At 38.5% G+C, this 25,352-nt stretch overlaps 1 protein-coding gene and 1 long non-coding RNA gene across 6 annotated transcripts in view; one reads left to right on the top strand and one right to left on the bottom strand.

Annotated features, from left to right (window-relative positions):
* Positions 1-25,352, bottom strand: part of LOC109370309 (uncharacterized) — a 201,970-nt gene that overhangs the window by 91,308 nt on the left and 85,310 nt on the right. Inside the window, exon 3 of one of the 3 annotated variants that reach the window (XR_014887063.1) lies at positions 4,306-4,403. The exons of the other annotated variants lie outside the window; for them this stretch is intronic. This is a non-coding gene — a long non-coding RNA (uncharacterized LOC109370309). The remainder of the gene's footprint in view (positions 1-4,305; positions 4,404-25,352) is intronic. 3 annotated transcript variants of the gene reach the window in all.
* Positions 1-25,352, top strand: part of ADGRD1 (adhesion G protein-coupled receptor D1) — a 125,914-nt gene that overhangs the window by 97,144 nt on the left and 3,418 nt on the right. For all 3 annotated transcript variants that reach the window (XM_010720036.4, XM_010720037.4, XM_085238705.1), the window contains 4 exons: positions 2,394-2,485; positions 21,700-21,826; positions 22,892-22,933; positions 24,716-24,808. In XM_010720036.4, coding sequence (XP_010718338.2) covers positions 2,394-2,485; positions 21,700-21,826; positions 22,892-22,933; positions 24,716-24,808 — 354 coding nt within the window. The remainder of the gene's footprint in view (positions 1-2,393; positions 2,486-21,699; positions 21,827-22,891; positions 22,934-24,715; positions 24,809-25,352) is intronic.

Here is a 25,352-nt window from a genome sequence, read left to right as displayed (position 1 = left end):
GAAGACATTCATAGCTAGCCTGTTTATTTTGACTGAGATTACTTTAATTTCTCAAAATATCTAAACAGAAATTTTGAAGTGGTTTAGGAAATTTAAACATAGAACTTTGGGACTTGAGTATAAGGGTTGGTTGTTAATTTTACAAGTACCTTATTTTTATCAGCAGCCAGATCACAGGGCTTTCTTCACATCTTGTAAATAATTAACGAAAGCACCCTGGAAGGGATATGATTACACTGACTGCACAAGAGGAGGAGCTCGAGGTCTTCTTAAATTTCAACTTTATACAAGCCAAAATGTAAAGGAAATTCATTTCCACTTTCATTTATTTTTACATAAGAAATTAAAATTAATCTGGAGATGCTCAGCTGTTTGTGCTTTAGCAAACCATCTTGTTTCTGTCCCATTGGAGACCATCTTGCTTGTGGTGTTTTGATAACCACTTCTTAAGGTTCCCGTCCAGTTTGAGTGAAAGTCTGCAAGAATCTGAGTATCCCTTTGTTGCTGCTTATAGCTCTTGTTGACTTTGGTGAGTTGTAGGAAACTCAGAATTTAAGGAATGAGGTTTCATCCTTTCATCTTGACTTCACTGGAATTTATTTTTTCAGTTTTTTTAAATACTTATGCACAATCTGCATATTTTAAAAACCGCTGTGTAGAAGGTAAAATCTAGGACAATTTGTCTAACAAGAATTAGGAATGGAAGTAAGGGCTGGGGTGATTGAGTTTGGCAGGAGTGCTGTTTGCAGTCACTGGAAAAAGGGTTCAGCAGTTGGACTTGAGCTGTCAATGAGACATCTGCAAGGAAATGTCAGACGAGGAGACTGATACTTTGGACAAAAGACCAAACAGGGCTGGTGAGAGATAATTTGCTTGGGAAGAAGTAAAGGATACAGAATTCCTGTGAAATTCCCATGAAGAGCTGCAGAGCATTGCTTGGTGGACATGAAGCAGAAAACTGGAGAGTTTGGAAGAAGAGAAAAAGAAGAGAAAGTGCAACTTGTTCATATTCATCATTTGCTGCTTCAGTCAACATGCATATTTAGCATATAAATGGGTTTCTCAGAAATGCTTGTTACTGCCTCAAAGTGATGCTAAAAATATTTTCAATATATGATTTAGTGGGAATAGGGAAAATGATCACAAGAGCATTCAATTTCACTTCTTATTAATCTCTGTAAAGCCGATTGAACAATGAATATACTTGTAATTGAAAAGCAGTTTTGTTCTACAGGGAATTCTATGGATGGGCTAAAAAGCCATGGCAGAAACGAACTACCACATCTATCCTTACATTTTACACTAGGTGATAATCTACCCTTAGAGACCTACAAGAAGTGGTCATGAAATTTGAAAAATGACACAAAAACAATTATCACCAAACTTAATCATTTTTAACTCACCCCCCTTGCTACCCAAATGAGAAAATTTATTTTAAAATGTATTATGATGGTTTAGTCTTAACTGAGCAGTCGTACTATAATGAATTATTTTTATATGTTAGTTTAAGAGAGCTTTGTGCTTTCCTTTTTCTTGAAGCTAATTATCAGCTTTGTAGCTGATGCCTAACTTTGGACAGAAAGAGGGGACGTGTCTTTCACCTTCACAGTCTCTCTCCTTTTCTTTTTTCTTTAGACCTAAGGTCTCTGCAAAACAAGACAGTCTTTGCCACATCTCCTTAAAATGATGAAGATTTCTTTCTTTCTTCACCTGTGACTCCAGAGAAACTTCCCTTTGTTGCACCTTTTCAGTGTTAGGTGTTTCAAGAATTCCTAGGTTTCTGGTGGGAATTCTTTTCATCCCTGACATCAAAACATGTAGGGTTTTTGAAGAGCAGAGTTCAGGCTTAACATATTTTTCTCACTGCTCGTTTAAAATAATCTCATCCTTAAGCTGCAAGCAGACTTGGTAAGAAACAAGAATAATACATTGTGAAGTCTAGTGAGAAAAGTGCTTTCTGAAGCCAGTGCATATGAAAGGACAAAACCAAAGAGCACACAGACACAGACAGACTCCTGTTCACTGAAGTTCTTGTCTAATTTGTCACCTGGTGGTACGTTATCAGAGTATTTAATTGTAGAATAAGGATCCTGGACACTTTAGTTGTGAATCAGTGTGTCAATCTGGCCTCATCTGAAAGAAGAAAGCTGTTTCTGAAGAAAGAAAAAAACCACAAGCTGCCACAAGTACCCGCGTTGGGGAGAGGGAAATCCATTGACAAACGTCAAACTATACCAGTCCAAAACTGGAAATCTCTCTCTTTCACCAAATAAAAGCAGCAGGTAAAGCTCCTATTTTCTGTTGCATTTGCACAGTACACTCTTAGGGCACTCTGTACCTCTGACACAGTCAGTTCTTGATTTCCTGATCAAGTTTTGTTTCGTCTTCTTCAGGTCAATATTGGTATTCTCATTGCTGTTACAAGAGTTATCTCAAGAATCAGTGCAGACAACTATAAGGTCCACGGGGATGCCAATGCCTTCAAGTAAGTTTCTCATACTTGAATTCTGCTATAACAAGTTAGTAATCTCCCATGTCACAGCCTGGGGACATGTATAATGGTCTTCTCCTAGAACACCGATACCATTCCTTTTTAATAAAAAGCAAATAATGATAAAGGCAGCATATTATTTGCTTGAATGCAGCCAATTAACCTATATTTTATGAAAGCCAAATGCAGCTTGGTATGAAGCCTTTACTTTGGCATGAGCTAAGCTGTTTTTCTGCTTATTACAATCTCCAGCATTTGCTGATTCATTATTTTCCTTTTTTGTCAATGGAGACTTTCCTCTTACAGCTATTTTTAAAGTATGATTAATCTGTACTTGGGTATTGCAACTATTCCATTCTTTCAAAGGATAAACTTGTTTCTAGCCCCAGTTTAGCAAAATATTGAGGCATATGCTTATTTTTAATACTCTCTTGATACTGCAAAGCACAGAGACTTACACTGGATTTAAATGTGTTCTTAAACTCAATTGTGTCTTTATATCAAGGTGCTTTGAGCCCCCAGGGATTGTGACTTCTCTGAGTGTATCATCTTTTAAATACTGTGTTATTGAGGCTAGAGGGGAAATTTAAGGTAGATACATTGCTGCATCTGAGTACGTAAGGATAAATTCTGATGTCTAAAGCCTGTAGGATTATACGTGGTTAAGTAAGAGGACAACTTAATATATTGAATTTAAAGTAAGATGCTGAATGTTGCATTTTGAGTTTTACCTTCTAAAGACACTTTAGTTCAAATACAAAATAGGCTGTAATATCTCAAGCAGTTTATAACTTGGGTAGAGGAAGAATGTGTCGATGGTTTGTGCTTAATGTTTCTGAGTCACAGGCTGTTGTGTGATAAGGTGCGGCGCCACTGATCTGAATTAGTGTCATAAGGAATCATTTTTATGCTTGAGTTACTTACGTAATTTTTAAAATGCCATTAAGTTTACGATATTGGTGACAGATACCTGATAGATGTTAGTTTACTTATTGTAAACTTGTTTACTTATTGTACACTTACCCACAGGAGACGAAAAACAGTAAATAAGTCTACACAAAAATCTATACCATAATTAAGTTGTAGTAAAATGAAAAGACTGGGAATTAAAATAACTGTTTCAGATTTGGATGAGTCCCTGTTACCTTCAGAAATACAAAGGAAATATAGAACTTTGGAAAGCAAATAACTGTGTATTGTCAATGACAATTTGTATCCATTGTCAGAATTATGAAAGCAAGAGAACATCCACAGATAGGAGCTGCACAGATAGCTCTATGCACTTAGGTGTTTCCTTACTTGTATTACAATGAAGAGTCGATTCAATACACGCTGTACCCTGCACACCACTCTCTCTTTCTCTCCATCTCTCTCTAAATATATATACATATTCATATAAAGCTATGTATGGATAAATAAGAAAAATGTTTAAGGATAGTTGTTCTAGAAATAAGATGAAATGCATTTACACTTGACTATATATAGCTTATAGACTATAGCTTAAATATTAACAGCTATAGATCGTGAATGGTAGAGCTCTGTACTGAAAAAACGAAGTGTCTGTGCACCTTAAGATGATGTTCTTTGTGTCAAGTATTTTCAAAGTATGGTTTTAGGATTTGACCTAATAACTAACGAGAAGGTGTATGTGACAACAATCAGGAATAAGCTCTTCTTCATAAAAATAAATTGATTAAATAAGATATATCAAAAGGTAGACAGAACATACAGAATAGCTCTTATTCTATAGATACCATTACAGAAATGGGTCCTCAGAAACTTGAAAGGAGAAAAGCATAAATAGCTGTACAGACCTTAGAGATTGTTAACAACCTGATTCATCATAGCAGTGAGGCAGGCTGAATTAGAATTTCTTGTACAGCGGATGCCATGGAAAAAGTAACTGGTGTATCTGTTGGAAAAAAAAGAAAAGAAAAAGAAGGCCTTTGTAGCAATAGATTTATTTTCTTGTCATCAGTACTCCTTATACAGGTGAGAAGAGTTTGTGTCTGGTGTGAAATCATTCTGTCCATAGTACTGTTTTCCAAGAAGGAAGAGAACAAAACAAGAGCGGGCTCTGTTCTGACAGCTGGTTGGGAAATGTTTTTTTGTAGTGAAATGAAAATGCCTGCAACCACTGAAGAATCATAGATGTTGATTAGAGGCTGTTAACTAATGAGAGTGGATAAGCACAGCAAAATGAATCAGTGACAAAGAGCACAGAGATAACAGAAAAATGCAATAGCCCTCCAGTTCCTGTCAAGTTGCTGTCAGCAAGAACCACAAGGTGGTTTTTGAATCAACAAGTGCAATTGGCTTAGGGAGAAATCAGTGAAGATCACAAACTGCATTGTGCCTCACAAGCCTTAAACAAAGGGCCTGTCAGGCACCCATCTGGGTAGGGCCATTCATTTGACATTAGCTATGGGGGAAAATGGAATATGTTAGAAAGAATTTATAAAGCTTTTCTTGGAAACATCTAAATTAACATGGCATAACATGATTTTGGTCAGACAGGAAAGTACTTTGTCACGGTGTCTTAGTTCTTTGCTGTAGCAAAGTGTTTCATAGGGAGGAAGGGGGTTTTTGGGCTGCATTCACTGTTTTGTAAAGCAAAAGACAAAATAAAGAAAATGAGAACTGCTCAATCCAATAAACTTGAAAGGGAAAGAGATTTCAATGCATTCTTTTCAAGCTGGAATGAAATTTAAATGGAAAGCACAGTAAGAAACATTGAGTTTCTGTCTGCAACAATTTAGATGATACAGTGGGGGCTTAGAAGGTTACAAGTGGTAATGAACCAAAAGGCATTGCAAAACTGGCTAAAGAGCATCTGAAGTGCTGTGATAGGAGTGTTAAGAGAGGTGCTGGCTGTCTCTCCTTGGTAACTCAGGCCAATATTTACATCTGCTGTAGGCACCTAACAGACTTCACCCTTACAGCTGCTGCTGAGTCCAAACAAACAGCAGTTGCAGGCATTCAGGTTTGAAAACCTCAGCCTGCATGTTTACAGAGCTGGCCCATCATCAGGCTTGTCTCTCGCCAGGCTTTCTGGCCGAAGGAAGAGTTCTATCACATTGAAGAGCTCTGGCTTCCATTTCAGCTGGCAGCCCGGGTGGGAGAGCACCTCAAAGCAGAAACCTCTACTCACCTGCACTCCCTGATCACTGGAGAAATGTGTGTTTCTGCCCTGCAGTCCTTCTCGTCTGCTTGACACACTTGCCTTAAAGGTTCTGCTTTCTCCTCAGTGAATCTGAAGGAAGCCCAGGTTGCCTGGCTCCAACACAGATACCCCCTGAGCACCAACAAGTCCAGTGTCATAATTCACCCCTCGAGGGCATCAGGCCATGACTGAGCAGAGATTACTTTAGGAAATTGTCAGAACAAAGACAAAGTTATGAGCCATGATGATATCAATTAGAGAAGACATTTATTGTAAGAGAAGTGTTAGTGCTGGATTGTATTTAGTTTCCCTAAAGATTAAGTTACTTGGCAACGCAATTGGATATTATGTACAAAGACTTGTTTCTCTTGGCAACAGACATCAATAAACTGATGTAATTATTTAGAGTAATTGTTCCTGATTTTCTGTGTGGCAACAGGTCCTCTTAAACGCTGACTCGAATATGACCACAGAATTTGCATCAGGATGAGCCACTGCTCAGCTCTGAAGGCAGCTTCCATCAAACTTCATGTTTAAAAGCCAAAGCAGACAAGGAAAGCATTAATTTATTTTTTTTTATATCATAAAAATAATTAATTCATAGTCCTCCCAATTCACATTCCGCCCAGAATAAAGTGCTGGACATTATGTTGCTTGTCATAATGAAGATATCAGACAGAATTTTGCTGATCATTTCCCCCTATTTTTGGAGATACAGGCAGATGTAGACGTGTTTTTATGTTATTATTTTTTAAAAGAAAATAATAATAGCTCCAACATAAAATATAAATTGAAAAAGTATACAGGAGTAAAGTCTGTGATACATAATTAAAAAAAAAAAACAACACAAGAAACTAAGGAAAAATTAATACAATTAATTAAACAGTGTATGATCAGAGATGCTAGTTAACACATAACGACTCCTGTGACAGTCTGGCAGGAGATATTTGGTCACTGTATAATTAGAATGTGTGTATGTGTGAGTGGTCGCTTATTTATCACCTGAAACTAATACTGCAAAACAGTTTGGTGGTGAAAGATGAGCAAGGAATTATTAAGAGATCCTATTTCTTACTTGAATTCACTGAATATTATGCTTTCTGTATTCTTTCTGAAGCATGCTGACCACAAACTTGTCTGAGCTTTTTCACTTAGATGCGATGGATTGTTTTTGAGCTTCTTGCCAGATGATGGACTATTGACTCTCAGTAAAGTAATGTCATGTAATAACTAATTTGGATGTTGCATTATGAGAATGTTTTGCAGTCAGGGAACAGACTTCCCACCAAAAGGTTAATTTGAATGTTTTACTATATAGAATACTGAATCAAATACAAATTTAAATGCATATGCACATTTGTTTGCATTATTCATTCTTCTTGACTGGACTTTCATTTAGGGAAATAATTAATTATATGTTTGTGTTTAAACATATAAGTAGTCTCTCTAAGCTAAATGCAATTAAATCAGATTAGTTTAATGGAATTGCTCACGTGCTCGAAGAAGCAAATGATTACTTTCTTGAGTTATGGACCATTTGAACACTGAGTTTTTTTAACTTATTCCTGCTGCATATAAAATCTTAATTCCTCTCTTAGTGTATGCATTTACTCTGGCTAGGAATAAAACAGTTTTGTTTTTTTTAATTGCTGCTCTGCCCCTTCCAAGCCTTGGTGCTGTGTTTACTTGGGAATTTACTTCTCTGTTACAGTGAGAAAAGTCGTCTAACGTGACAGTGCTTTAAAAATGTGCACATTTGTAATAAAATGTGATATACTCCAAGAGGAGAACTCTTTCCTGATTAAGTCTGTCACAGGTAGGATGTTTGATTATTGGAGTTACTTGTCTCCTGGATTACAGGGGTTATAATGCAATTTTCATAGACCTTAAATCTGCAGTAAGTTTAATAGGGATTGTAGTAGAGGAAGAAGGCAAACACACCTCTGTTGCAGTAAAAGTAGTTTTAATCTAGAAATAAAGATATAATTCTTAACTGTATCTCTGCACTTCCACAGCTACTTCATTTTGCACTGTACTGAGCAGAACAGAGAGAATTCCATCAACTTTTTCTTCAATCAATTGCCCAAGTCCAGCTCTTGTCATATACTATTTCATTGCTTGGTCTGAAATGGCCCAAAGAGTGGCAAAAGTTGATATAATTTCTCTATAAGGTGTACAGTTCAGAAGCCAGTGAACCTGACGTTATAGCTACTGTAATCATTCACAGAGAAAGCAATTACAACATAATTAGAAATATTTGCTTTTTACTCCATTTTTTGATCACTTTACTCTTTTCCTTCATCCCTCAAAACTTGATCTTCATTCAGTAAAATAGGAAACAGTCTCTTAGTTCTCCGCTGAGGGAAGGAGTTACGCTTTTTCTGTTTAGTTAAATTAATGACTGAATATTGGAATGAATGGCAATAGCAAGACAGGGCTTCAAGAAAAGTTCAACAGGGTAAGCAAGTCAAGCTGTTGTGTCAGCTCCTTCTGCACTTTCAAAGGTAGCATAAACCACCTTGGGCATACTTGAAAACAGGGTACATAGCTTTACTGCAAGTCTATTCTTTCCTTTTGTTATCTGGGGGGAAATAAGCCGTACAGAAAAATTTTCCCTTTGACAGATCCAAATACATGAGGGCTGCCTGCCAGCAGCTCATGATGCTGCAGACATCTGTAGAGTTCAAACACGTAATTGACCATTCTGAAGCACTTTGCAAAGCCATCTATTATATTCCGCAGCACACTGAATGTGCTGTGGCAAATTGCTCACCCTCTTAATCAGTGATCCTTTCCATGCCACAACTCCACATCACTATTTTACATTGTTTATAGAAATACTGCCTGCCTTTCAACCCAGTCACCTTTTGTCTCAAGTAACACTCTTCCAAGTCAGAGCTGCTTTTAATGTGAGGCTTTATTCTGCAAGGAACTGTGTATTAGTTGCACTTTTCTCTTGCAACTCAATGTCTGTTTCATGTCACTTGCAGTGCAAAGACTTCTCTTTCTAAGGATTATTTCCAGCTGTTCATTTTTGGAGAATGCACTTGTCAATCACGACACATAACCTGAAGCTCTCATGAGAGCTCTCCTAACAAAGAAGATACCATAACCTCTCTACATAACTAAATTCCACCCCTTTGCAATACCATTAGAGAATTTCTTTTTCTCCCCTCTCCCTTCAAGGATGAGAAACAAGTCACAGTCTTGTCAAACTCTTCTAAAAGTCCGCAGGGATTCAAGACCCATAGCACTAGAAAATCCTTTCTGTGCCTTGCTGACAAACAGCAGCTGCATCCCTCAGAGACACAGAGCTCTGCTTCTCTCTGCTCTGTCAAAAGAGAAATGAGCTTTTTCTGTTTGCTGAGGGAGAGCCATCAGTTAGAAAGAACAGTTTGGCAAGTTGAATCTGCCCTCAGCAGTTCTTTCTTAACAATTTCCAACCGTAAGAAATCATGTTCATTGTACATGGCTTCAAACAGGATGAGCGATGTACGTCATGGAAACCCTTGGAAGGAGGAGAGTGACTGGCAATAAAGGAAATAATTAAAAGGGATGTATTAAGCAATGACAATTAGTGAGCTGACATGCTACTGCCAATGATAATGTCTTCAACAAAATTAAATTTTTGGCTCATTGAATATGACAAATACAAATGCAGTTTGGGTATCTTATTAAACTCAGCATTTTAAACTAAAAATACATGGGTTTAAATGCTGGCAATAAGAGTATTAATGGGAAGTGCTAATCTTATAGTAACCATAATGTCAGTAATGGTAGTGCTTCCTTTAGTACAGATGTTGAGAATTGAAGCACTGATGAAAGGCTCCAGGCACATTTCAGGAGGAGTGGTAAAAGTTTGCAAGTATGTAAAAACACTGCTGTAGGAAGGAGGCACTTCTTCAAGGGCACAGAAAAAGGGACAAATAGAAAGAATCCTAAACTGATGAAAAAATCAAGTATCTTCAAACTTCCAATAGTGGAAGGAGAGTATCAAAGCAACGGAGCTGATCACCTGATGAGCTGCTGAGTTTGTCTTTGAACAACTTCCAGAAGTGGCTGCACAAATGTCTGTCACAGCTAATCCTGATGCCAAGAGTGACAAATGACTCTGCCTTGTGGCTGACTCGGACAAGATGACACTGTGAGTCCTTTCACAGCTTATTTTTTCTTGCTTGCCTTTTTCTGAGCCAAGATCATCCTTTATGGGAGCTGGTTTTCCTTTGTCTTTTCTCCTTAAATAGGATTTACGGCGCAAGAGTGAGCAGGGCCTGTTGATTATGGGCTCCAAAGGAACTCTGAACTCCATGTTCTAATTTCTTCTTTATTAGGAGGGGTAATAAAGACACGACGTTAACAGTGATAAACAACCAGACGAACTACTGACAGCTTAGCTAAAATTCACACTGCTCGTGTCCCTAATTTCTGAGCCCCGAGACAGCAATAGGTTTTTCTTCGTAAGATTGGGATTTCGTAAGTTCCCAACACTAACTGCTTCATGTGAATGTAACACTGATATCTATAAGTCTGCTCCAGGAGCCTACTTGAAAAACTGCTCATTTTTGAGAGAAGAGTTTTGTTGTTTTTTTCCCCAGTGTCCCCATTTACAAGCAGCATGGTCTGTGGGGCACTGCCTTGCATGCCAGGGCCTGCTGGGGACTTGCTGTGTGACCTTAGTGACAAATCTCTTACTGTCTGCTGCCTCTCAGTCCCTCTCTTTCCTTCACTCTCCTCCTCTTTCTGTCTTTTTTTCCAGTGTTCTGCTTTGTACTTTTCACGTCTCTGAAGAGACATCATGAGCCTAAGATGACTTCAGTGGGGTTTAACTATTCTCTGTACCGCTACAGATCTCAGCCCAGTGCTTATTAGACTTAAAACAGCAGAAAATGTCAACTTCAGAAGATCTGCAGTGAAAAAGTGCTTTGGTGTGCACATTCTTTTGTTTTAAAAATGCCTTAATTTCTTTTAGATTTCAATCTTTTAATACCTGATTTAAGCCATAAATGTCTCAGCAGGAGGAGGATGGTGTATTAGTCATAGCTTTATGCCTGGTACCAGAGTAACAGTTAAATGCTGGTCATTCATCATGAAATGGTACAACTCACTGTGAACAGCAATAACTGCAAGAGCTTGCTTGAACTGCCGCTGCTTTTATGTCCCTGGCCTAATTTATAATCCTAGAATTCTTTGTCAGCTTTATGCAGAATAATAAGACAAATATTATAGTTATACCAACGCATAAAGTAAACGCTTATTTAAACATGCACCTTTTGCAGAGCTCTGAGCAGCCATGTAAATCACTACCCAGTGTGACACAGCTCTTAGCTAACTGTGATTTACATATTTTCCCGACAATGCATTCACAAAATACAGAAAATAAATGAAAAATATGGGTAATTGCAACAAAGAAAATGCCCTGTTTTAGAATCAGAAGTCCTTTCAAGCTTTTAGATACTGTCTTCATTTACATAATGAAGTGCCATTACCTGTAGATACGTTACAGGCGTTTTGGAAAGAAGGTTAGTAGGAAAGTACGTAGGTTGTTCTGGTTTTTCCATTTGCAGGTAGGCCTTTAGAGAAGGTGGGAATCAAACCCGTAAGTAAAACATTTTTATTTCAACAAGCTGGAAAATATTTTGGAGGAATTTTTATGACCTCTTGCTGGGCTTTTTGTAAGTAATACAGCGTCAGCTATGACATTAACTTTGATAAACACAATAAAAACCATATGTTGCCTCATTTCTTTAAAACCAACTTAATAAGAAAATGAGTTCCTCACATCACAGCACTGCACAGCTAAATGCTTTTCTGCAGTTTGTGTTATCCTCTGAAGCAACAGTCACTAGCAAGCAGTTTTAGAAACCAGGCAGCAAGGCAGTGTGATTGTAGTTGTAATCTGGCAATTCTTTTTTCCCCCCTTACGTACATTTGAGACAGGCGATCAAGCAAGTATACGGCTATTTATTTGGCAGTGCTGCAGTTAAGGCTCGTATGAACCATTACAGAAAATTACTTTTCTTTCTCAGTTTATACGCCTGACCTTGATAGCTTTGCTGTTCGCTGGTACCGTTACCATGGAAATAGAAGAATAATCTTTCTGTTGATATCAGTGCATAATTAAGGGTCACTGAGACTGCTTAGGTCAAGAGATCATTTTCAGAGTTCAGATCTCCAGGGGGATGAATGTTGTTATTCTACAGAAGGTTTGTGTATTGGTTGATGTGACTGTTATTCTGTCATCCTAAATTAAGCCCCACTGGCTCCAAACTAAGAACTAGAAATATTTACTCAATCCACACATTTCCAATAAACTGTGTCCATGAAGCTGCTTTTTCTGGGCATTCCCAGGTACAGAAAACTACCAAGCCATGGGGTTGTTGCCACTTGTCAGCTGAAACGTGGTAACTGGCTGTGTAATTGCTTCCCATCATTTTGAATACAGTGTAAAGCACTATCTGTTAAAAGCCTCCAGTGACAGAAATTTGAGTCTCTTCAGGGTGTAGCTGGTTTAGAATTTTTTTCCTATTGGATTCTTCTGAAAAGCTTGACATTTCTACAAGGGCAGTTTAAGAAATGACAAACTGTCTTCCTCTAGTGGATGTGGGCAGCAGTTTCTTTTCTCCCTGCTGAAGCAAACTTGTCTTTTGAAAACCTCAGACCCTTACTAGGAAGTTTTCAGCAGACCATGCTTGCTAACTCAATGATCTTTCTTGTTGCTTGCCTCTAGAATGACCATATATTTCTTGAAGAATGATATCCAAATCCAAACATGATGCTGCAGCTTAGAGCTTGCCAGTACCCTGTGGAGGGTACTGTGCAGGGAACTTTATGTTTTTACTGTGTGTTGTTCCTGGTTTGATATTGAGGGACACAATGGAAAAATGGGATTGCATCACTTTCTGCAGTTTTACAAACCTTTTTCTTAATAAACTCCGCATTTCATTAACAATATCATCAATTAAATCAAGCTGGTTCCATGCTAACATCTAATCCTTTAGACAACTCTGGAACTCTTTAGGAAAAAAAGGCTCCATCTGCATTATCCCCATGGGATAGCAAGCCAAAATAGACGCCATGCTGCCCTACTGTTCCCATTTCTTTCTCCTTTATTTTGCACAGATATTTTCAAAAGGTCTGTCTGCCTATATTTTCTTGCTCTCTGAGCAGATCTACATTTTTGATACCGCCTTTCTTTTTCTCTGCATGTGCCTTCAGAACAAGCTGTTTCACATCAGAATTCAAGTCATATGAATTCTACCATCAAATCTCCGTTATATGAGGAAAGGCGAACATTATGAGGTTCTTTTCATAACTTCTATAGTTTGACAATCCCTCTTTATTAGCTCTTGGTCTGTCATCTTGTTTTATCATTGAGAAAACAAATATTTGCGCCGCATGGCATAAGAATCATAAAAAAGATTCAGATGGTTGTAAATAGCACAATAAGACTAATTTCAGTATATTGTTTCAAGATGACTTGTGGAGATTTAGCCAATTAAAAATAGTGAGTGCCAGGCTAATGTAATTCCTCATGCTGAGAAGATCCCTAGGGATAGGCTATACAGAAAGCTGTCCTGAGATGGAAGAAGTCCTGTGCTGGGAGCTTTGAAAATGGCTAAGACAATGGAGGCTATAGTGGAAGAAATAATTAGGTGCAAATGTTGGAGAAAAGAAGTGGATGACACATAGCCTGGTCCATCTGGCACCCACAGGCAGGATCTAGCCCTCTGGGACATTTCCATTGCCTTGTCCTTGGAAGAGACAGGTAATGAGTTTTCTGGGAATAAGCTGTTGTAACAAATTCCTCCTCCTGGGCTGAGTCCAAAGTCGAGCTAGGCATTAGGTCCACATTAGAAGGGGAGAGTTTGAAGGAACATCTGTTTCTACATATGCAGAACCTCGGCAGCAGCCAAGCTTAAGATTATCCTATTAATATGTTACTCCTGCAAATAACTTGATGGTTATATTATGTCAATTACTTATTTGATATCTTTTGCTCATCTGTTCTACCAACAGAAGTAATTTCATGACCTTTTTCAGCCCAGGACTAGCTTGTTGCTAGCAGGATGTGGATATAAACAAATCCTCCTGCATAATTTTTCTTTTCTGGCTATGAGAAAAAATGCTGCTCTTTTCTTGAGTGCTTGCTCTGTACAGTGAAACTCTGAAAGTAAGAGGTCTGTTCCACTTTTGGAGACAAACCTACCTTTAATGATGGTATGACCCAACACATTACAACATTACAAATGGCTTTCTTTTTAAAACAACAAATTAATCCCTCCAGACTCCCCTGTCACTGTGCTTTTGTGATGCTATTAAGGAACTCCTAAAGTGAAATCATGTAAGATTTCTTGGTTTTTTGTTTCCATTTGCTTCCTTTGAAATAATTCCAGACTCAGCTTTTAAGGAAAAATCAAACACTGCAAGAACTATGGAAATGAACAGTTTGTGTTTGAGACATTAACAAATCTATACTTTGGTAAGGTCAGGTCTTGCTCTTTTCCCTTTTCTGTTAAATTGCTTTCATCTTCCGCTGAGGGGTTTCTGAGAATTTGATTATTTTGTCTTCTGGCCATGGTCATCAATACCATATACTGGGAAATTTTTCTCCTGTCACAAAGGATTGGAATCCCCCAAAAAGCTTTTTTTCAGCAGACATATTTTTATTATTAAAAAAAATAATAATTAACGTATAGCTGCAATAAATAACCCCTTACTCTACTTAGTTTTGGGGGGAAAAAAAAAAAAAGACCATTGATGGCCAATATAAATGATTGTATGCAGCAGGACTGTATAGTTGCTAGTGTGTGATGGTACTCTGCACATCAACTAACCAGAAATTGTTATGCTGCTTGCTGTATTAGAGGTTATTATGGGATAAAGGAGAAAATATATCCTTAGTTACACTGGGGCTCTTCCTGAGGTTCAAGAGATGCTTCAGTACAAACAGCAGGAAGGGCAGAACGCATGGACACAAATACAGAGTTTTGATTGAAGCAGCAAGACTGTTAGCTAGCTAAAGCCCCCCGTCACCTTTAAAAGACAACACCGACTTCAGTAGGAACATAGGAGTTTTTGGCTGTCTCTTGGGAATGAATGCATGTACTGCTGGGTATCCTGCAGTGCAAAGCCTCACAGTGCAGGTAGTATTTTCATCTCCTTCCAAAACAAATTATCAATACTCCTCAGCTGGATGTGGAACACTCTTCTGCTTTGAGAATAAGTTGTTATCATTTTCTTTGATGACTCAATGGTAAAATTCAGTGGAAATCAGCTTTAACATTGGATTTGGGGACCAAGAAACAAGGAATGCTGTCTCAGCAGCAGTGCAGTGAGAGCGTTACTGTCAAAAATGTTGGAGAAGTGTATTGTAGATAAACTGGAAAAATCCCTCTTCAAACACAGTTCTCCTGGGCAAATCTTCACCCCTGAAAATCCAGCTTGTAAGAATATTACATTTTAATTCCCTATATTATTTTAATGGCTTGAATTGAAGAGAAGGACAAGTTTAAGTTAAGTGTTTGTTACTTTCTTTGGCAAGTGTTATTTTTCTTTTGTAATTCTAGGATCAGGACATGATCCTAGGATTTGATCTGTGAGAGGCCTTAGCAAGGCATGGATTCCTAAATCCCTGGTTTAGTGCTGAAGCCAAAAGTCAATGCTGCCAGCCCCCAGGGCTGCCTTCTCAGCACTGAAGTTCCTGAAGTACCTCCATTTCTGGCCATGCCTGTAGCTTTGTCAGGTTTCATGAGGCTTTGAAGGGAGACTTGAATTTCAGTTCCTGCTCCACTGAATATTTAAAATAAGCTAGGAAATATTAATAAAGCAAAGATTAGGTAGGAATTCCCTCTCAAGCGGGTGCCTCACAACCAATCTCTCTGACCCAGTGAATACTTAATTATTCAGTATAAGCAGAGCAGGTTCAGTAGGAGAGAATGAGCAGCAAGCAGAGAGTCAAAATGATCTGGGGGACAAAGCGAGCTGCAGTGTCATAGTCAGAAGAGTGATCTGAGCCCAGACCCAGTATATTCTGAGCCAGTGCTGCATCTACTGGCCTAGCCAGTGAATGGGGCACATCCTACGAAACACAAGAGCTTAACTCTCTTGATCTGTTTGAAGGAGAGGGCTCAGGTACCAAAGGACAAGGACAACTCCTCCTAACAAACTAGTATCTCCAGTGAGAAGAGCAAAATGAGTGTCTGAGTGTAGAACAGAGCATAGGAGAGAACCAGGGCTCCATCCACAAAAACTGCTGCTGAGCGAGCAGTGGGAACAAGACTGCCTTAAATCTTGTGGTTAATCCAGGGTTATAGGCAAATGACTCAAAAGGAGGAACTTTTCTTATTTACCAGTGTATAAGATGCTGAGGTAGTTTTACCTTTTGGGAAGGCTTACAAGAAGCCCCACTGCTTTGGTGGCAACTGCCTTCTTGAGAGGGTCAGTGGTGAGATGTCTGTGTTGTACATTGAGTGTAACAAGAAAGGAGGAACACTCTCCCCTTCTCACCCACAGGATAGTTGCTGTTACAGCTAAGATCTTTTCCACAAAGCCGTATCTTCTCTGGCTAGCTGTAGCAAATGGGAAACTGAGGCTGAATTCAATCTTTCCCAGCATTAGTCTGAAATGTTAGTTATAGGCCAATGGAGTCATTTATTTTTTATATAAAGGATACTGCTGACAGTGGCTAGCAAAGAGTTTAAGAACAAGAGGGAAATTACAGTTAAAAGGCCTATTTGTCAGGGTAACAATTTTGATGAATTGTTGTGAAAGTTTTTTTGCTTTTATGACAGCGTTTCCTCCACTATTATATAATGTTGTTTATGGATCTGAATTTAATTCTTACTTCAGCAGGCATCGTCATTGAAAAGTGGATATCAGAGTCTTAAAAGTATTAGTTCTTCATACACAGCCAGTAAAATTGATTTGTGAATTAGGGGTCCCCTTCACAGAAGCAATAGCAGTGAAATTTCTTTCTTGTAGCTGTCAGTGTAGTCATTCTGCATTGGTATAAGATATCGACAGTGTGCTCAGGGCAATAGCAGAAAAGGGCAGAGATTAAATAAGGGGAAGGGAGCAATCTCAATTGAGCAGAGCTGTTCCAAACCAATTGCAAACACAATAAAACTATGAGGTCCACCTCTGCTCTTGGAAAAACATTTGCAGAAACTTTACTAATAGTGCAATGACTTTATGTGATGTAGGTGAATAAAATATGTCTCAGAGGTGCTGAAACCTGAACACCGGCACTTCCATACAGCTTCAATAATTATCCAACTCAGAAGACTTCCTTCTCATCTAAGAACTGATTAGTGCACAGGTCAGGGCTGCAGATAGGATGGTACTGTGCTCTGCCAGTTTGGTGATGCTTCCATTTTGCAATAAACAGCCATGAAAACTGTAAGGAAATCAAGTGACGCCAGAATAGCTCTTGCTGAGTCCAGCTGCAGTGACGCCGTTAGTGTCAGAGTGAGAAACCACACTAGCAGTAGCATGAATTGATAGACAGGATATCTCAAGGGCTATTCCATATACACCGAATATAAAAATTTAATCAGACTTAAGTTTCTTCTGTGTTTCACAGAAGTTTTCTGTATTATGAAATAACAGGCGCATACATAAAAATACTGTAAAGGAAATAGGAATAGGATAAAATAAATCTTTTGTGCTAATTTTGCTTTGTTCTTGATTAATCCCAGTGGTGATCACCCAGTGTACACAGATGCAGAGACACAACAAGCTCACAGAACGTTAATTTAATTACACTGTTGGAGTGCAGAAGAGTAACAATATCCAAACTTTAAAAAGTAGGTGCGAAAAAGAAGCTGCTGTGTTGCTTTTAATTTCAAAAGCCAAGGCATGAGAAGGGCACACAGGAGAGATTTAGAGAAAAGGCCACTCTGCTTTCCAACGCAGTTAGGGCACAAGGACAAAGAAAGATTTTAGCAAGGTTTATGGAGCCCTGATTGAACCAGACCGCAATATCTGCAAAGTAACACCTGCCTCTGCCTTGGTTCTTCATGTCACCAACTTCACAGATGGAGAAAACTCAAATGATGAACGATGGGATTAAAATTTGTTCTAAATATTGCGCAGTTGAAGCCATGCTGTATTCCTTCTCCAAACACAACATGTATTAGATTGTGCTCTGTATCTTAGCGTACTGGAGCCAATCTACTGAAATATTCATGTAGCAGAGAAAAATGGGAATAAAAGAAAAAAAAGTATGTGCAGTATGATGAAATTAATGTTCCTACTGGAACATTAGCTTTTGTATTTCTTAGGCTTTTTTTAGTGATTTTTAACCTTGCTGCCTTAGTGGTATTCTGACACAGCATTTTACAGTTAATATTTTATTTTTTTGAAGTTCAAAGACAAAATGAAATAAGGATGGGGAGGGGAAGGGTAAGTGGAAGAAAATGAAAGACTGGGAAAAACAAAGCTGACTCCTTTGCTTGGTGAGTAAAGCTCACAAATACCTTGAACTAACAATGTGAACAAAGAAATTCAGAGCAGGTAAACAGTTAAGAAAATAAAAAAAGGCTTAGTGAGATCTTGATGTGCAGGCAGAAGTAACAGTTAGATGGCCTTAAATGAATTTTACCCTCTGCTGCATTTCTAAGTGAATAGTCATGAAACTGCATACATGTGCAAGAAAAATCCCATATATTTGCATTTTGTTTTTATTTTAGCTATGTATTTCTGCTGAACTCTGTGCTTAAAAGTGAATGGAGTTTAATCAATATTTGTGGGTTTTTGTGTTGTTGTTTTTTTTAAATATTAGAGGCATTGTGATGTTAAAAATTCTTGAAAGTCCAAAGAGTAGGATTGGTTTTAAGAACACTGACACTGAGAAGCTAACTCTGTTGTCTCCCAGACTACAGTGAATGAAGCTGGTAATGCTAAAACTCAAAAAGAGATAATGAAAACTTATTTCTGGTAATAAAGCAGCTAGGGAAAATCATATTCTATATTGCAAGTTTTATAAAAATGGAGAGTCTGAGAATGAAAAAGGAAAAAAGGTGATTTGTAATGAAGAGTGTTTTACAAATGTAGCTGTGCTGGGCATACTGCTCACCTGCTGGGTTACAGGGGACTTCTAAACCCCTGAATGTAGCTACCCCATCCTCTGTGTGCTCATGCATTCTCCCCCTTCTATCTGCTCTGAGTTCTGGGAAGATGCATTTGCCAGAGGACTTGAGGGATGTGTAGGATTACACAGATCTTTCTGCACAGCATTTATTGCAAAAGTTGGTCTGCTGGCAGCTCCTTGGTTGAGCACGTGCCTTCTCTTGCAGCTGAGGTGATGAATTTAAATCTTAACAGAGAAAAAGAAAACATCCTTGATTCATGAAAACAAGCTTCTATCGCTAAGTTGCTTTAAAATGGTATCTTTTAAAATGCATATTGTAATTAAATAAGTGAATTCAGGCTTTATTGTATTTTTTCATTGTTCTGGCTGAACAGACTCTTTGCAGAATTAAATTAAATTGTGCAGAAACAGTCATGGCCAAGGACATTAAGATACTTATCAATACAGGAAAAAAATAGATTTCAGATTCTTCCCTGTCCCAGATTTCCCTGTAAAACTGAAGCCTATGCAGTATTTCAGCACAGATTTTAATAAAGGATATAATGAAGTGTGTGCTCAGGTCACTGAAATGAACAAGATGTCTTGGATCTAAGTATTTAATTAAAAGATTTCTTCATTGAATTGAAACAATCACATTTTTATGTTTGTTACAAGAGATTGCTTGTTATGCAGTTCTGTGCACTTTTATCCCAAACCCCTACTTTAGCTTGTATGAGGAGCTAAATGGCACATACACAACATTAATCTCTCTGAAACAACTTTCTATTCTGTATAGGTTTCCAGATAAATAAAAATCTGCCAATTTTTGAGAAATTGAGCTTATGTGAGTTTGGACAGTCTTTTAGATTCTCCCTTCCTGTACTCTCTTTACTGCTTCTTTGCCTTCTTTAATTGTACCATAGACTAAATTGACAAAATACTTTAAGCACATATCTAAGTGTAAGAATGTGCTTAAATCCTATGGGCTACAAGAGGAGCTAAGTACCTGCTTATAAGCACTGTGGTAAACAGAGACCAGATCTATCTGCCCTGCAAGCAGGGACAGTTTCCTTCCCTGTGCTTTCTATTTTGTGCCACCAACATTGGACTCAGTTGCTGCAGAGGAAGAGTTTGTCCCAGCTGTCACTGAAAATGTGATGCCTGAGTGTGCAAAGGTTCTTTGCACATCTGTTCATCCTTGACAGGCAGAATAGCACCAGGCTGTCTACTTAGTAGTGTTTTGACAGCAAACATGTTTTTGCCCTGGGGGATCCGTGAGGAGCTTTGAGAGCTTGCAGAGTGGACAGAGATCACAAATGCTTTTGGGCTGCTCAGTGCTGTGAATGAGGTGTATGGCATTCACTGGGAAAAAGTGAGAGACAACTTAATAACAACTCCATCGTGAGTCGCTTGGCCCCGCTCCATCTCGTACCTGCCTTTACTGGCTCAATTGATGCAAAGAGTAACAAAGGTGTTTACTGTCTTAATCTAAAAACAGATGGATTAAACTAAGAACAGAGCAACTACCATCTTGCATTAAAGTGGATGGACCACCAATCACAGACTATAAATATTATAAATATTATAAAAGACAAGCAAAGTGATTCTTCTCTGAATGCACACTCCCTTCTTTTTGCATACAAAATATGAGGGACTTTCTGCACCAGCAGCTGCACCTGAACTGTTGAACAATCCTGAACCATTTAACAATCCACAGCAGAACTTCTGTGAATGTACTGGATGTATTGGACTTCTGTAACATCCTCTAGCAAGGACTTCCATAGCATAACCCCATTGTCTTCTCCTTTTTCTGTGAATAAACGAGACATTCTATAGGGATACCACTGCAGGACTCCTGCAGTCAATATTACAGGGTGTAATACTTCAGTGTAATTCGTTAGCACCAGGATGATGCTCTGAAGGCTTCATAAGGAGAAGACAATTGTGTAGGATAAGCACTAATTTAGTGAACTAAATTTCATTAGTTGAGCCTGACCTTCTTGGAAGTTCGTGAGTAGTATTCTGCTGTAGAGAGATACATTTGCAATGTTTATGTGAAAGCAGAAAACAAATGCAAGAACCAAATTATATAGAATTTGATCGTCAGAATTCAGCTGCTGCAGAAAGCTTTCTGTGATCATATAGTTCTCTGGAATACTACAGTTTCTTCAATTTCTTTTAATCTTCCACTATAATGAACATCCTAGGCACAGCTCATTAAGGCAGAACCAAAAATCCCTCTCATTTTCTCAATGCTATTACATTTTCAGCTGTCATACCGTCTTTTACTGAAAATCTGCCAAATACTCCAAGCTAAGCAGAGTGAACATGTATCAGGAGACACCTCCAAGAAACACAAGTTATTTCAGAATCTGGCATATATTTCTCTGAATCAACTCTGACAAAGCAGAGAGGAAGCAGAATAATACCGCGGTGTTACAGGATTTGCATTTGGCAGAGGTAGATAGTGTTTCATTCCATTTGTGGTGATTAAAAATCCCAAGTCACTTTCCAGAAGAGCAATACCAAGTTGTCTTGCTAGTAAGCAAATGTACTTTGGATATACTACATAATAGTTTTATTCTTTTCCACGTGATACTGCTCTTGTTCTCAGTTTTGGCCCTCTGCATTTGACCCTTACACTTACTGCTCCTCACTGAAGAGATGATTATACATTACTGAAAACTGAAGGTAAACTACAGTAGTTATAGGACAATCTCTCCATCCCTTCCCTGGCACCCTCAGTCACTGACTCTCTCAATCTGTATTTATCCCACGTGATATCAAACTTCTGTTATCCCCATTCTTACAGATGAGCAGTGAGTAACTAAGAGACCAGCCCACTGGAGGAATTTCACGGCAAAGAGAGTTACAGACACACTGCCTTCTACCAAGAAATAATTGATAAATTCCCTGGTGTGTGGCCTGAAATTTTAACTATCTCATCATGTTTTCCTTCACTATTTTCTCTTTCAGACTTACAGCTAAAGCTGTTGCAGTTCTCTTACCAATCCTGGGAAGCTCGTGGATCTTTGGGATTCTGGCCGTCAATGCCCACACGTTAATATTTCAGTATATGTTTGCTGTTTTCAATTCACTACAAGTAAGTACCTGGTTGGAAAGATTGTGGCTACTGAACTGCTGTTGAGATGCAATAAATGATCATTAGTAATGTTTTCACATGCTTTCATTTATTGGATTTTTCTCTATTCCTTCCTGTGTCTTTTAAGTGTGTGCTGACCACACAGTGCTGGCAATTGTTTAATCTCTGTATGAAGAGAACTTTCATCCCATTCCTTAGTGCTTCTAGTAGCAGTAGCTAAATAAATTAGAGAGTGAGCTAGAGAAATAGATTACTCCTCTAGCACTAGGTGTCACATGCAGGATTCTTAAATGCAAAGGCAAGATTCTTCTTGTAAATTTACTAGAACAAAATTTCTGCGTCAGTTTGAGGCTTCGTTACCAAGAATAACTGAAAACAAACAGAAGTTGCTGGGAACAGTGCAGCATAAGTAGAAAAAGGAATCTGTTCTGCATGCTGCAGAAAGCAGCACGTGACTTCTTAAGACACTGATCTGGAAAAAGAGTTCTGTTTGGGAAAGAATGCAAGCACTGCCTAGCTTTAAACACAGCTTCCAGTAGAGATATAAATCTATAGGTGAGTTCTTTCCCAAATAATGATTACAAAGTAAAAGAAAATGTTAACTTTTATAAATGCTACCTGAGGAACAAATACTGCACTGCTATGGTCACAGAAAGATGGTAACATAGTGCTCTTGATAGACTGGTTAGAAAAGGCTAAATTTTCATCAAAAAGAAAACAAACTCAGTAAAAGAACACTGGGGAAATTCTCTGAAGCATTTCTCTCAGCCTCCACTTTTTCAGGCACAGTCAAAATGTTCTCATGTAGCTCACGACAAGAATTCTGGCTTTTTTTCTACTAGATATTTTTCTACAAAACCCCAAAGTTTCGGAGGCAGTGTTTGACATGAAAAGATCTAGGCAAGCTGCATAGGAACCTAATGTTGCATCTTTCTCCAGTTCAACGTTGGACAAAATTTATCCCAGTTTTCAGTGTTTATAGTTACACAGTGCTGTGAGAAATACTTTACAGTATGTCATTCTTCACAGCCATTCTTTATCCTTGACCCTTTTCTCTGTTTTCAGGGGTTTTTCATGTTCCTGTTTCACTGTCTTCTGAATTCAGAGGTACGTTACAAAATGGCGTTAGCAAATTTGGTATGACTGCTGCTACTGATTTGCAGCATTTTGACCCACGTTTGGCATTTATTTCATTTAACAAAGAAAGGTTTCCAAGGGATAGGTGAAGGCACCTTAAGACTAAAGAAATGACACATTCCTGGGGGCTGGGGGGGCTGAGCAGGGCACAGGCTGTGCTCTGAGGGAGGGGTTCACATTGGTGGCAGCAGGACTCATTCTGGCAGGCACTGCTTGGGGGCCTCTGGCTTTGTTACATCTGCAGTTCCAGAGGGGAAAATAAGCATTAATCTCAGCAAAACATACTTTAGGAGACTGCTCATGCAGTTCTTAATGGGAAACTAAACAGTGTAGAACATATTCCAGGTATTTTTCTTGGCTAGGAGTTGAGGTATTCACAGTGGACCAAGAGGCATCTTTTCACACAAAGGCTGTCTCAAAGCAGCTGGGATAAAGCCAAGGCAGGGCTGATGTCGCAGAGGCATTCCTGCTTGGCCTGCAGCTCACAGCATCCTCTCTTCCAGTGGCAGACAGCAGAAAATCCTCAGCAATATGCATTACTGATAATGAAAATTTCTTACAAAAATCATTTCTCACATGCCCACAGTGGGCATTGCCTAGGGAATGCTTACACAGCTTTGATTCTTCCAGTTATTCCATCTGGATGCTATGGAATAGCTCTGCCCTATAGCTTGTTTAGTTCCCATGCATCAAAAGCACTCCAGCTCTTCCAAGGAGATGTTTCAGTAAGCAATTATAGCTTATTAATATTTACCAATATATTCAGTTTTAGAGCGCTGATGTGATTTTTTTCTACAGTCAGTTCTATAGAGCCAAGACTGACTGTGAAATTCTTTATCTTTATTGAAATCAACTAAAGTTAAGCAGGCAGGCTAAAGGTAAGGAGATAAAGTACTTCTCTATCCTATTTTGCCCCACACTTAAAAGCCTTCTTTCTTCTATCGAGCATCACTTCTTATATCAAATATAAATGTTTGAATCATGGGCATTTTTCCAGAAAACTAATGAGAAGTGAAATTCAGTAACGTTTCAGGATTTGAATACTCAAAAAATAATTCACATACAGGTAATGTGAACAAGCACTTTTAGAGAGCAGGTCCTATTATCTTTGCTGTATGCTATGCATCTCTAAAATACTTCAGCTAAACTGTGAGAATGCTTTCTTTCTTACCGCAGAAGTAAAACTCAGACACTGTAAAGCAAAATCCACAGATATTTCCATGCAGCTGGGTAAAAGACAGAGCTCTGTTCCCTGTGCTCAAGGACAAGAAATGCACAAGCAGAGAGAAGGGCAGGCTGGCAGCTGGCTTATATCTTCAAGGTGTCTGGGTACCATCAGGGCTGCAAGATCACTGGGGAGAGCCTGCCCAAAGGTGCTCCTTCATACAAGGACAGCAAATACAAAGAATGTATGCTTACATATTTTTTCTTTCAAACAAGATGAATAGCAATAGCTTGGACATCTAGGAGGCTGGGATAACCCAGATAGCATGAAAATACTGCCTGAGAAATGAGACATAATGAGGTTATAAAATGTTTTGTATTTAATCTGTGAGTACTTGCAAAATAAATAACTAAAGTATAAACAAAAATGTAGGAGCAGACTGCTGTTTTTAGTACGTAATATAGTTGTTAGTGACATTAATTTGAGGGAAGGTTAATGGGGATGTATTTGTAGGCAGCACCTGAGAAAATACACACAACTTTTTCCAAAATAAGTCTTCTGTCTTATACCACTTTTTCCTCCCAAAGGTTAGAGCTGCTTTTAAGCACAAAACCAAGGTGTGGTCCCTCACCAGTAGCTCGACTCGCAACATCAACGTAAAACCCTTCAATTCCGACGTTGTGAGTATTTGTCCTTTTTTTTCTATTGTACGTGAAAGGGTTCTACATCACATTCTGTTGAAAGAACAGGGCACAAAAAGGTGTGTGGATCCCTAACTTAATGCACAGTGAAGAGAGGTGGAATCAGCAAGTATTATGTTGCAGCTACAGTACATATCTTGAAAGCAAAGGACACAATTCTACTTCCTGGTAAACCATCACATGAAAGTAAGCAGGCATTACCAACTCTGGAGTATGGTTCAATGAGTCCATCTCCATCACTTGTAAAGAACTTCACATTATGTAGTCAAGCAGCATTTTGGCAATGTATCTGTGCCTTTTTGATAGGGTACTTTTACTTTTCAGTCTGAGAAACAAACTCTTAAATAAATCAATGCATGCGTATGCTTTTCCAGCTTTGCTTAGATTGCCTTGAGGCAAAATATATTTATTTTTATAAAGAGTCAGACTTCTGAAGTGATAGGTATTATTAAGTGATCATTGCCAATCACCTTAGATTCTGGCAATAACTTAAAAACCCTTTATGGAATATGCTTTCAAGATT

This window comes from Meleagris gallopavo, chromosome 17, assembly GCF_905368555.1.
Source record: "Meleagris gallopavo chromosome 17, MGAL_WU_HG_1.1, whole genome shotgun sequence".
NCBI lineage: Eukaryota > Metazoa > Chordata > Aves > Galliformes > Phasianidae > Meleagris > Meleagris gallopavo.
This window is presented reverse-complemented; position numbering and strand designations above follow the sequence as displayed.